We start from the raw sequence: 13,464 nt of genomic DNA, 5'->3' as shown, positions 1-13,464 counted from the left end.
CACTGTAGGTGAGAACTAGGCAGCCAAGGATACAAATGTTATGTTTAAGCTCCAAAACATCACATTCCAGTAGAGAGGGGAACTGCTGAGGTCTTTTTTACACTTTTTGGACCTACTACTTTGCTTCATCCTTCCCCAATTGACCACTACATCTTGGAAATGCTCTATGGGACATTTCTATCTCCATGTTTTCCAGTAATCCATGATTGTTTAGGTCAAGGGTTTCTTGCTCATTAGTATACAGATCTTACTTACTTACATAGGTGATCCCTCATTTTCCGAGTATGATGGCCTTCCAAGTGTAGTGTCTTGGCAGTGGATGCATAGATGACTGTGGAGCCCTATTCTTGATCCGCATGTTCTTCCACAGTGAGGACATCCATTTCCAGGTAGAAGGTAGTCCGGGTCAAGATTGGCTTGACATGCAATACACAAATGTACAATATAGAAATGGGACTGCAAGAAAGACTATGCTGATATACCAGCATTTGTGGAGACATTTGTGGACAACAGATCAGAAATTGATAGATTCTGCAAATCATTTGACAACAGAAGAGGTGAAACTATGTTGGCTGATGCTATGGAAAAGGATAGCAGATGTCCAAAGTCAAAGGTATGAGATTACGTCCTTGTATGATTGGTCTGCATTATAGTAGAAACTTCTGTAGTAAAAACCCATTTGCCATGCTGCTGTCAACAAGGAATTCTGTGGAAAACCTATCTTTGCAGTGTACTACCAGGATTTCTCAGACTATGCTTCTAATCTTATCAATATTTGACTAAGGGCTCCCCCATATGGGCCAACATCCTGGGTTTTTGTTTGTTTGTTTTTCTCGTGTCAGGAGCGACTTGAAAAACTGCAAGTCACTTGTGGTGTGAGAATTGGCTGTCTGTAAAGACGTTGCTCAGTGGATGCCCAGATGTTTTGATGTTTTACCATCCTTGTGGGAGTCTTTTCTCATGTACCCACATGGGGAGCCACAGTCTTCAGTCCTTCCAGCACAAGGGTTTAACCCATTGTGCCACCGGGGGCTCCAACATCCTGGTACAAGTTGGACTATTATGTTCCTTAGGTATCCAGTAAGGGCTCCTCAATGAGACTGCCTAGTACAAAAAGAAGAAGTGAGATGATGGAGGCACATATGGAAATTTACCTTTTTCCTCTGTTGGAAACTCCCAGAAATAATAATAATAATAATAATAATAATAATAATAATAATAATAATAATAAAACAACTGTGACGAATCCCAAAACTTTTGACCAGTCAAGATGATCCCTTGGTCTGGGAATAAACACTATTGCTCCCTGAACTTGTTTTTGAGGAGAAATGTACAGGATTGCACACGAAATGTCATTTCCTTTAGTATATCACTACTTTAAACTCTCTCTGTGTGTGCTTTCAAGTATCCTGTTAACTTATGACAGCTTCATGAATTTTATAGGAGTTTCTTAGGCAAGAAATATTCACAGGTGTTTCTGCCAGTTCTTACTTCTCTGGATAAATAGATAAAAATCATTTTAGGTCAGAAGTGGCCATATCAGCATGGTCAATTGTGTATAAAATGAATGTCACAGTCCACCAACATCTGGCAAACCATAGTTTCCCCTGTCCTTGCTTAAGGCATAGAATCATAGAGTTGGAAGAGACCTCATGGACCATCCAGTCCAACCCCCTGCCAAGAAGCAAGAAAATTGCATTCAGAGCACCCCCGACAGATGGCCATCCAGCTTCTGTTTACTTAATTTATTTATTTATTTCCGTCACTTTTACCCCGCCCTTCTCACCCCCGGGGGGGGGGACTCAGGAAAGCTTCCAAAGAAGGAGCCTCCACCACACTCCGGGGCAGAGAGTTCCACTGCTGAACAGCTCTCACAGGAAGTTCTTCCTAATGTTCAGATGGAATCTCCTTCCTTGTAGTTTGAAGCCATTTTTCTGCATCCTAGTCTCTTTTGTTGTTGTTCATTCGTTCAGTCGTCTCCGACTCTTCGTGACCTCATGGACCAGCCCACGCCAAAGCTCCCTGTCGGCCGTCACCACCCCCAGCTCCTTCAAGGTCAGTCCAGTCACTTCAAGGATGCCATCCATCCATCTTGCCCTTGGTCGGCCCCTCTTCCTTTTTCCTTCCACTTTCCCCAGCATCATTGTCTTCTCTAGGCTTTGCGGTCTCCTCATGATGTGGCCAAAGTACTTCAACTTTGTCTCTAGTATCCTTCCCTCCAATGAGCAGTCGGGCTTTATTTCCTGGAGGATGGACTGGTTGGATCTTCTCGCAGTCCAAGGCACTCTCAGCACTTTCCTCCAGCACCACAGCTCAAAAGCATCGATCTTCCTTCGCTCAGCCTTCCCTAAGGTCCAGCTCTCTCATCCGTAGGTGACTACAGGGAATACCATGGCTTTGACTAGGCGGATCTTTGTTCCCAGTGTGATGTCTCTACTCTTTACGATTTTATCGAGACTGGACATTGCTCTCCTCCCAAGAAGTAAGCGTCTTCTGATTTCCTGGCCACAGTCTGCATCTGCGGTAATCTATCCTAGTCTCTAGGGCAGCAGAAAACAAGCTTGCTCCCTCCTCCCTATGACTTCCTCTCACATACTTATACATGGTTATCATGTCTCCTCTCAGCCTTCTCTTCTGCAGGCTAAACATGCCCAACTCTTTAAGCCACTCCTCATAGGGCTTGTTCTCCAGACCCTTGGTCATTTTAGTCACCCTTCCCTGGACACATTTCAGCTTGTCAATATCTCTCTTCAATTGTGGTGCCCAGAACTGAACACAATATTCCAGGTATGGTCTAACCAAGGCAGAATAGAGGGGTAGCATGACTTCCCTAGATCTAGACACTATATCCCTATTGATGCAGACCAAAATCCTATTAGCTTTTTTTGCCACTGAATCACATTGTTGGCTCATGTTTAACTTGTTGTCCATGAGATCCCCAAGATCTTTTGCACATATACTGCTCTCGAGCCACTCATCCCCCATTCTGTATCTTTGCATTTCATTTTTTTCTGCCTAAGTGGAGTATCTTGCATTTGTCACTGCTGAATTTCATTTTGTTAGTTTTGGCCCCTGTCTGTCTTATCTGTTAAGACTGTTTTGAATTCTGCTTCTGTCTTCTGGAGTATTGGCTATCCCTCTCAATTTGGTGTCGTCTGCAAACTTGATGATCATGCCTTCTAACCCTTGATCTAAGTAATTAGTAAAGATGTTTAACAGGACTGGGTCCAGGACAGAACCCTGCGGCACTCCACTCATCACTTCTTTCCAGGCTTCATAAGGTTTAAAGGCCCATTCATATGGGCCTTTGTAGTCAACAGGATGCCTGTGTTCAGCCTTTCAGTTCATTTATGTGATATGTGAGTGGCTATTCTGTGGAATCCAGGTTTATCTTCAAAGGATTGTTGGGGAGTACATGACTAATCCATGCTCTCCAGTAATATGTTTGCACATGTGTTTTTCTGTGTTTCATGGACTGTTGACAGCATATTGGAATGAATGCAGCACAAAGCCAAAATGTGATAGTTCTAGAGAATTGTTATTGTTTTGGCTATGAAACTCAAATGAAATGGACATAAGGTAATCTATGAAAGCCATATGACATTTGTTGGTTTTGAGATACTGCACAAAGGTTGGCAACCTGTTAGTAATCTACTCAGATGTAAATTCAGCTTAATTCTGTGTAACTTGCTTTTCTGTTTGTTGCAGAGATCAAAATTCTCTACCAACCTCGCAACAACCAAACTCCCCCACCAAAGCCACCATTTAGCTGCTGCAGCCCTCCCCACTAAATAGTTATTTACTGGCCAGTGGAGAGCAGGGGTAGTGGGGAAGAAGCATGGGGATTAGGCGTGGTTAGCAATAAATCTCAGTCATGATTATCATCACTTCCAAGTATTAGAGAGAGCACACCTTTTTATATCAGTTGCTGAAGAACGTGTGCAGTCTGGTGATTTTCTGCTCACCATGTTCTGCTTGTGTGTTTTCTATCACATATTGTAGGTCATTGTATGCACAAAGTACTGGGCAAAAGGACGCTTGATTTGATCCATTGGAAATTTTTATTTTGTTATTTATTGCTGCCATTCAACAAGAAAAGTTACTTCATCGCATGCTGAGTCCTACGGTTGCTCAATTTAAGAAAGACATTAGCAAAATAGAACAGAAAATGGGATCTGAATTTGTGTGTTCAAGTTGAAAGAAAAGTATTTCACCTAAATATTAGAAAGAACTTCCTTATGGTAAGAGCTGTTAGAAGTGGAACAGACTACCTCAGCAATTCATAGACTTTCCTTCACTGTTAGATGGCTACCTTTGGGGTACTTTCCAATATTACAAGCATTAATGTGATAAGGTGCTTTGCTTTAGAAACTAGTGCTATTAAACAACAACAACACCACCACCACCAACAACAACAACAACAACAACTTTATTCTTGTATCCCGCCACCGTATTCCCGAAGGGACTTGAAGTGATTTACACACAGCACAAGGTGCCTAAAAACAGAACATAAAATTAAAGCATTTTAAAAATACAATTAAATAATACATATAGACATATAAAACAACAACTAACACCGAATTAAAGACAGCGCTCATCAACCAATGGTGGTAAACATGGCCAGGCAGTAAACAATTGAGCTGAGAATGGGATAAGTGCAAGCTGTAACCATGGGAAAATGGCATTGAATGCATAACAATTGCATAGGTAACTAGGGACTAGTCGTTCTCAAAAGTTTGTTTTAACAGCTAGGTCTTTAGATCTCTATGGAAGGAGGACAGTTTGGGGACTTGCCTAATCTCCCTGGGGAGGGCATTCCAGAACCAAGGGACCACCACTGAGGAGGCCCTCTCCCTCATCCCAACCAACCAGGCTTGTGATGGTGGTGAGATGGAGAGGAGGGCCTTCCTGGCAGATCTTAGAGCCTGTGTCAGTTCATACGGGGGAGGAATGAGGTCACAAAGACAGACAGGACCTAATCCATTAAGGGTTTTATAGGTAGTAACCTGCACTTTGAATTGGGACTGGAAACTTATCGGCAGCCAATGAATCTGCTTTTGTAGGGGCATCGTGTGCTCTCTATAGCTAGCTCCAGTTAGTAGCCTGGACTCCACTCTTTCCACCAATTGCAGTTTCTGAGATGTCTTCAAAGGCATCCCCTCATAGAGTGGATTGCAATAATCCAATCTAGGTGTAACTAAGGCATGGACCACCATGGCCAAGTGAAGCTTTTTGAGATATGGTCGCAGCTGGCGCACAAGCTATAACTGTGCAAAGGCCCTCCTGGTACCGCTGGCATCAAGCATCAGTGCTGAGTCCAGGAGGACCCCAAGATTGAGGACCTGTGTTCTCAGGGGGAGTGTAACCTTATCGAGCACAGGTAGCCACCCTGTACCCTGATTGGCCTCAAGACTGACCAGGAGGACCTCTTTCTTGTCTGTATTAAGCTTCAGATTTTTAGCCCACATCCAGTCCATCACATCTAGATGTGATTGGAAGATGTTAAAGCTGACAGCTTGAACATAGTCCCAATGTTTGTGTCATTATAGCATTGCAGCAGAAATAATTGGATCAGCACCAGAGTATGACATAGTTCTCAATGTAAATGCTCAGTGGTACCAAACGCTATAGATCTGTAACTTAGAAAGTTGAGAGTTTAGCTTGAAAACAACTCTGAGAAAAGGGACCCAACTGAAGCATTTGGAGGAAGGTGATATAGACATGCTTGCTAAATTTTAATAATAGTGGTATCAGCTGTGGAAATTCTAAGAAAAACCTTGAAAATTCAAAATATTTTTAATTTATTGTCTTTGCCTCCTTAGTTTTGTTATATAAACAACATTTCTTTCAATTTAATTGCTAAAAGATATATGTGAATCACTATGATTCAGGCAGATCAGGTAAGTTACTGATTGTCGCAAGGTTACTTAGACCATGTCTATACTAGCATTATACTCCAGACTGGCCCTTGATCAGTCACCAGGCCCAACTCTGTGTGTCATCACATTGGCCAAGACCACATTGGCCCCACTGGCCTGTACCCTTGTCAATGTTATTGGTTCTTGGCAGCTACAGAGCTCCCTGCAAGCATCTGGCCATTGGTTGTCATGCCTGCTGAGGTCATCAGCAAGAAGAGGAGTAGAGCAACCTCTTTCTTCTTGCTATTAAGGTGAATGCAAAATTCTGACCTCAGCAGATGAGATACACAATGGCCAGGTGGCTGGAGAGGAGTAGTGGCAGCAGCACATGAATGATTCATCCCTTTCCCCATATTGATTAGCACAGGGAAAGGGTGATGGTGGCAACATAAGTGTGAATAACATCAGGCCACACTAGACCTGCAAACTCTAGAATATCCTGTGTAAGTGTGGAACAAAGTCAGGTTAAGGGCTAAACATTCCGGATACTTACCCAAAGTCGCTGTGTGTCATAAATACTTCCAGAGCTGGATTCAGGGTCCATATGTTTTGCTTTCTATTCTGTGTAGACAAGCACTCGGTGAACCTCCTGGCTGAGCAGGAGTTCCGGCCCAAATTATCTGTTCCAAGCCTAATGTTCCAGCTGATCTACTTCACTAAACTGCAGCCTAATTGTGGATTCAGATGCATTCCTTTTTGCCTCAACCTCTGCCATAGTCCACATTTTTGTAGGAAAACATCTTTTTAGTAATTCTTCTGGATGTGACTTGACAAGTATCAAACAGGCAAGAAGGTCTGGGAGGACTCCAGTGTTTATCTGGATGGGTCTTTCCCTTTCTAAGGCGGGGTGAGGATTTTCCCCTTCACTGCCTCCTCCCCTCCATTCATCCTGTGAATGCTGTTGTAACCTGATCAGGCAGACCATCTCACTCTTGCTTCTCTTTCAGCTGCCGGAGGTTCAGAGTCCAGCACTTGTGAAGGAGGCAAAGGGGCAGCGATTGCTATGATCCAGGCACTGGTGCTCTTGTTGCTGGCTGGGAGCAGAGTCACGGGTACCAATACCAACCCACGCCTGAAACTCTCCTTCCATGGTAAGTGGAGTATTTCAATGGGATGGGGAATTTGCTTTTTCATTATGAAGCTATGAACAAGTTATCAGCTTTGTAGTGTTTCCCTAACCCTTTGAAAAGGGGAATACTCTGATCACAAGGTCAACTGCAGGTGATATATTTTCTTGGAGCAAATCGCAGAGAGGCAAGCTGTGAGATGGTAAACAGAGACAGAAGTTGATGTCTGTGAAGTAGGGATAAGCACTGGAAGGAAATGTAACGATTGACAGCATGCTGTGTGATTGCATCTTATGGTAACTTGCTCTCCCTGCATGCAATGACCAAGCAAGTGGTCTTTACAAAGATACACACAATTGGACTCTGCACTGTTCTGATGCTCCTGGTTGTAGTTGGGACAGAGAACGTATGCTGAAACTACAAATGTGTGAGAGCTCTGGAAAGCCAACGTTTGGTTTAAATTTGCAGCAATTCTGTTCTTGTAAAAGCAGCACAAAAAACAGATCCTTTATCGTTTTATCTTATATAAAGCCAGAGAATGAGTTTTCATGGTGTCAGATTTATCTTCTGGTATCACAAAAATCTGGACTTTATAGTTAGTGGATAATTCCAGCTCAGGGGGGGGGGGGGGGAATGCAGACAGTAGACTTGGGGTCTGTACAAATTCAAGTACTGTGAGAAAATCCAAAACCAGAACATTTGTTTGCTTCTATCTGATGACATAGACTAAATTGTGATATTTATACCCCACTAGTTTAAAGTGAATAGGAAGAATCTGAGAAAGATATGTTCATGGGCAACAGTACAACTGCACTTTAGAAAGGACTAGACAGATTAATGAACAACAGGCCAAATTTGTGGGTGATAATAACCAAGCTGTTTGGAAGATGTAGCTCAGTATTTGGCTTATTTCAGTTTTAAATGCTCTAATGGGATTAAAAAAGCACACAACTAGAATCTCTTTGGCCTATTACAATTTAGGAAGGCATACTCAGAGCTTCTTAATTTTAAGGCATAACTATTCATTGCCAAGTGGTCCAGAGTGCATATCTTGCTCTTGGGATATAGAGGGGATATTAATATTTCAAAGAGAGAGAAGAGAAGAAACATGAGATTTGAAATCAGATCAGATTAAGGTTCATCTCATTTAAGATCTTGAGAAGACTCACAGTAACCAACAAGTATTAAATAGACACAGGCCATATGTTGGCTGAAGGGCAGACTAACATCAGCTGCTCACAGTGGCCTAAGATGATGGAAGTTGTAGTCCAAAACATCTGGAGAGCACCAGGTTGAAGAAGGATATTAGAAAGTATCTGGAAGTGTTTTACAGATGAGATAATCAATTTGTTTGTAATGGGTGTTCTGATATGAAACCAGATACAAAAGCACATGTTTCTCAGAGAGGATGAAACAATAGATTGATCCCATAATGCACTAAAAGAGATGATCTCACTGAATTTCATGCTGGAATCAACCACAGAATGGCATCTACTTCATTGCTTAATTTAAGGGGAAATCAGGTCCAGTGAAATCAGAGAGGGAACCCCGCACATGTTGTTTGAATGCAACATCCATCATTGTTCAGTGTTGGCTCTTGTATGCTGTTGTTGGAAATCCAACAACATGATGGATGGAAATTTCTTTAAAGTGAGATATTGAAGGCACAATTTCAGACAGTTTCAGTGAGGAGGAAAATACCTATTTACTTGAATCTAATTCTCAATTTTTTGTGCCTAAATGACCTTGCTCAAATTAAGATGCACATTAGATTTTACATATTTATTTACTATATTTCTGCCTCACTCCCGCTGTTAGCCCCAGCTTCTGCCAACCTAGCAATTTTAAATCATGCAAATGTGAGTAGGTACCTCTCCAGCAGGAAGGTAACGGCCCTCCATGGAGTCATGCCAGCCACATGTAAAGTAAAGTAAGTAAGTAAGGGGGTGTCTTACCTCCAGAGTACCACAACTCCCAGAGCACCAGCCCCCAGAGTCAGACACGACAGGACTTAATGTCAGGGGAAAACCTTTACCTTGGTGTTTTAAATGACAAAGATTGCACTTTCTGCCACTGCTCATGACATGTGACAGGAACCCAAATACACATTAGATTTGATGGGACATTAAACTTGAATAAACTTAAAAACCCAGGATGTATGTGTACAGAACTCTCAGCTGAACTAAGATTTAAAAGGTACATGTATAAGAAATGGAAAAGTGTGGGGAGGATCACCAAAAAGGAATTAAAATGAATTGCCCATAGGTGTAGGAGGAAGGTTAGAAAAGCTACAGCACAGAATGAACCCAGACTTGCTAGAGAGGCTAAAAACAATAAAAAGGACTATTTTGTTATGTCTGTAGCAAAAGGAAGAAAAGTGAATAATAGAGTACTGTGAGGAGAAGATGGCAAAATTCTTACAGGGAACAGAAAAAAGGCAAAACTTCTCAGCACCTTATTTGCCTCAGTCTTCTCACCAAGAGAAAGCAGTGCTCACCCTAGGGAAAATGAATTATGCAGTAGGAGAAACGCAGCACAGAATAGGTAAAGAGTCATCCGGGAATGCCTAACTATTCGAAATGAATTAAAATCTCCAGAGCTAGATAGCCATCTGTTGGGAAGTGCTTTGATTGTCTAGTCCCGAATGGCATGGGTTTGGACTGGATAGCCCTTGCGATCCCTTCCAACTCTATGATTCTATAATCTCTAGTGGGCCACATGTCTTTCATCCCTGTAGACTAGAGATTCTCAAATTGTGCCCCTCCAGATATTTTGGACTTCAACTCCCCCAATTCCTAACAGCTGGTAAGCTGGCTGGGATTTCTGGGAGCTGAAGTCCTAAACACCTGGAGGAACAGAGTTTGAGAAACACTGTTATAGACTGTTCTGGATCCATAAAAATCTTCAATTTTAACTGACAGTTAAAATGTTTAATAATAGAGACCTAGAATTGTCATATTTCTACTACCTACACATTCCTGAGTTATATGTTACTCAGTTTTTGAACATTTTGCTATGAATGTTGGACATGTTAGATTTCTGAAACACATTAGATTATCTGCTATAGTTCATGGAACTATAATACATCCTAGACTGTTGATAAGTCAATTCTGCCAAAGTACTGTTTATCATTTTTGCTGTAAGTCAAATTAGACTCTGTAAAATCCAGGCATCCTAGTATCTCCAGTTTTATTCTACATGTGGTGCTGAAGCACTGGCCCAGGGAGTGGTCTTCAGATAAACTTTTGTTGAACTCTATTTACTCCTTCAAATACTATCCTGAAATTTTCTTATATTCTGGAATTTGGGCCAAAACTAGCTGCATGTTGGAGTTTTTCATCTTCAAAGCTTGGAAGAGTTGTGTTTGTAGATTCCACAAACACCCCTCTATTCTGCTTTGGTTAGACCACATCTGGAATACTGTGTCCAATTCTGGGCACCACAATTCAAGAGAGATATTGACAAGCTGGAATGTGTCCAGAGGAGGGCGACTAAAATGATCAAGGGTCTGGAGAACAAGCCCTATGAGGAGCGGCTTAGGGAACTGGGCATGTTTAGCCGGAAGAAGAGAAGGCTGAGAGGAGATATGATAGCCATGTATAAATATGTGAGAGGAAGCCACAGGGAGGAGGGAGCAAGCTTGTTTTCTGCTTCCTTGGAGACTAGGACGCGGAACAATGGCTTCAAACTACAAGAGAGGAGATTCCATCTGAACATTAGGAAGAACTTCCTGACTGTGAGAGCCGTTCAGCAGTGGAACTCTCTGCCCCGGAGTGTGGTGGAGGCTCCTTCTTTGGAAGCTTTTAAGCAGAGGCTGGATGGCCATTTGTCAGGGGTGATTTGAATGCAATATTCCTGCTTCTTGGCAGGGGGTTGGACTGGATGGCCCATGAGGTCTCTTCCAACTCTTTGATTCTATGATTCTATGATTCTATGATTCTATGATCTCAAAATCCCACCTCCAGCACATACAAGATTGTGGGAGTTCTACTCAAAAAATGATTTTTCCAAGTTCTGTTGTTGCTCCGTGCCTTCAAATGGTTTCTAGCTTATAGCAACAATAAGGTGATTGTATCATGAACTTTTCTTGGCAAGGTTTGCTCAAAGGAGGATTGCCCTTGCCTTCCTTGGAGTCAAAGAGAATATGACTTTCCCAGCACCAATCAGTATATTTCTTTGACCAGACAATGGTTTTGTGCAACTCTAGTCATCAATCAATTGACTACACCATGGTGGCTATTAAACTCTGATGAATTCCAGATGAATTGCAAGACAAATTTTAGATTCCCCAGCTACCCTGTAGAAATTCAAACCTAGAATGCCTGTGGCCCCAATCCTCTGGCAATAAGTTTGCCACGTGGATCACTGAGAAGAGACTGAAGGAGAAAAAGAAGAAGCAGCAATGACAGAATTGTTGAGGAGTGATGTTATGCTGGCATGTAGATATTCGTTCTGTAGCATTCTGGGGGAGGAATTTAGCCCTCATCACACGATGGGCTACAAGCACTCTAGAACACTTACAGCACAACTGATTGATTGAGACCCCCCATGTTCCATAAGGAACCATGGGGCTAACATGGGGATAGGCCGTAAAGTGACACTTCCCCACTTATAATGGGGGAGCTTCTCTGCCAGCGGAGCACGAGGTGCCAGGATTGCCCCACTGTCTTGCCGATTTGCCATGGAGGCTGGTGTATCAACCCAGGGGACCTCAACAATGTGATGCAGTCCCTTATCCCAACTGAGATTCCTTTGGAAACATTTTAACTCCAGCAACCTGCTTGTGATTTTCCCCTCTTACTCCCATTTATTTATTTCAGCCTATTATTCTATCAAAGTAATAAACATTAAAAAAGAACACAGCAGGAAGGAGAAGAAAATTAAAATAAGGAATAAAAAATATTATATATATATATGGCAGGAAATAATACTAAACTAAAACTAAAATACTGAACACTAACTGACCACTCCCCTCCCCCCAATCTCAAAAGCCTAATTCCCTTCCTAGATTGGACAGAAAGAAAGAGAATCAAAAATTTTCAGGGGATGTGTGTAGGCATACCATGCTGTAGCCTCCTGCCATGCCACAGATCCTCAGGCAATTGCTAGCACTCATTTCAGTTGTTTGCCGTTTTATATAAGAGCCGCCTTATTACTATGCTATTGTGAATAATGGGCCTTGAGCATCCACAGATTTTGGTATTCACAATGGGTCCTGGAATCCAGGAGATACCAAGGACCTATTGTATTTTCGGATGAGTCCACATTGGCCACTTCATCTGAGGCCAGACATGCTCAGTCAAGCTCTGTGTGGCATCATGTTGGCATCCATACAGTTCAGCCAGACCCACATTAGCCTCATTCCACCACCATCTCAACTTCCATGTTATCACAGCTGCTCCCAGCTGACTATTGAGCTGCATCTCAGCTTAGCCCATGTGACCTGTAAGAAGGAAGGGACAGTCTCCCATCTTTCCTTACTGTCCTGCTGCTGAGTTAATTGAAAACAAACTGTTTTTACACTTTGAACTCAGTTTTTGACAATGAAGGAAGCTGAGGACCAAGAAAAAATAGGAGGAGGATAGAGGAACTGGAAAGCAACTGAAAAGTGAGACGACAGAGGGGTGTCCCCACCAAATCAGGATTGTTGAGGGGTGTCTTATTCTTAAGAGATCTTATGTGGGGGATACAACACAATCCAGAGTCCCAGTTAATCTATTTTGCCAAGAGTCAATGTGATTAAAAGCCATTTTTGCAGAGGTACTCTTGCCTTCCTTATTCATTCTTGCATGAGTTCTCCCTCCCCTCCATGCACTTTATATTTCTCCCACAGAACATGAGGTGGGGATTGGCCTAAAGGTGAAAATGTAAACATACAGGTGGAATGACTATGCTGGTCAGGTGCAAAGCAGCATGCCAGTTTATATGCAAATTAAAAGAGATCCATAGTGTTTAAAGGTCAAAGTCAATTAGCTCATTTAAGTTTTATTTGTACTAGGGTTTGCTACCATCCCGATAGGCTTTCATTGATAATTTTAGGGGTGGGAGAGTCAAAGCTCCTTTTAAATCAAAATTGGGATAGGAAAATATTGGAAGAAAAATATTGGAAGCCTATTATCATGTAGCAGTAATGATGCAGTACTAGGTTCAAATGTACCCTCAGATGTGAAACATGTTGTTATTGTTGAATGCCTTTGAGTGATATCAGGTATAGAAGGCCATAAGTGAACCTATTGTGGATTTTCTGGGAGGTTGTCCAAAAGCTATGGTGTTTCTGGACCCAAAGGTTCTGAAACCCAGTGCTTACAAGATAGTGAAGCTGACCAGACAGTGACTTCCCTATGGACCTGTGTGCCCGCCCTCAAAGGCAATAACTCATTAACGGGTAGATTGCTCCCCTGCCAGCCGTTCTCTTTCACTTCCCCACAATGCTTTATTTGTTCCTGCTGCCGAAAGCAGATTAGGCTCCATGGGGAGAG

At 42.3% G+C, this 13,464-nt stretch overlaps 1 protein-coding gene across 1 annotated transcript in view; it reads left to right on the top strand.

The window, feature by feature from the left end:
• The window catches only part of SEMA3B (semaphorin 3B), a 69,439-nt gene that overhangs the window by 19,561 nt on the left and 36,414 nt on the right, over positions 1–13,464 (top strand). Inside the window, exon 2 of the mRNA XM_060765753.2 lies at positions 6,866–7,009. Coding sequence (XP_060621736.2) covers positions 6,922–7,009 — 88 coding nt within the window. The 5' untranslated portion in view covers positions 6,866–6,921. The remainder of the gene's footprint in view (positions 1–6,865; positions 7,010–13,464) is intronic.

This window comes from Anolis sagrei, chromosome 2 (assembly GCF_037176765.1).
Source record: "Anolis sagrei isolate rAnoSag1 chromosome 2, rAnoSag1.mat, whole genome shotgun sequence".
NCBI classification, from domain to species: domain Eukaryota; kingdom Metazoa; phylum Chordata; class Lepidosauria; order Squamata; family Dactyloidae; genus Anolis; species Anolis sagrei.
Note: the sequence above shows the minus strand (reverse complement) of the source record. Positions and strands in the feature narration are given on the sequence as shown.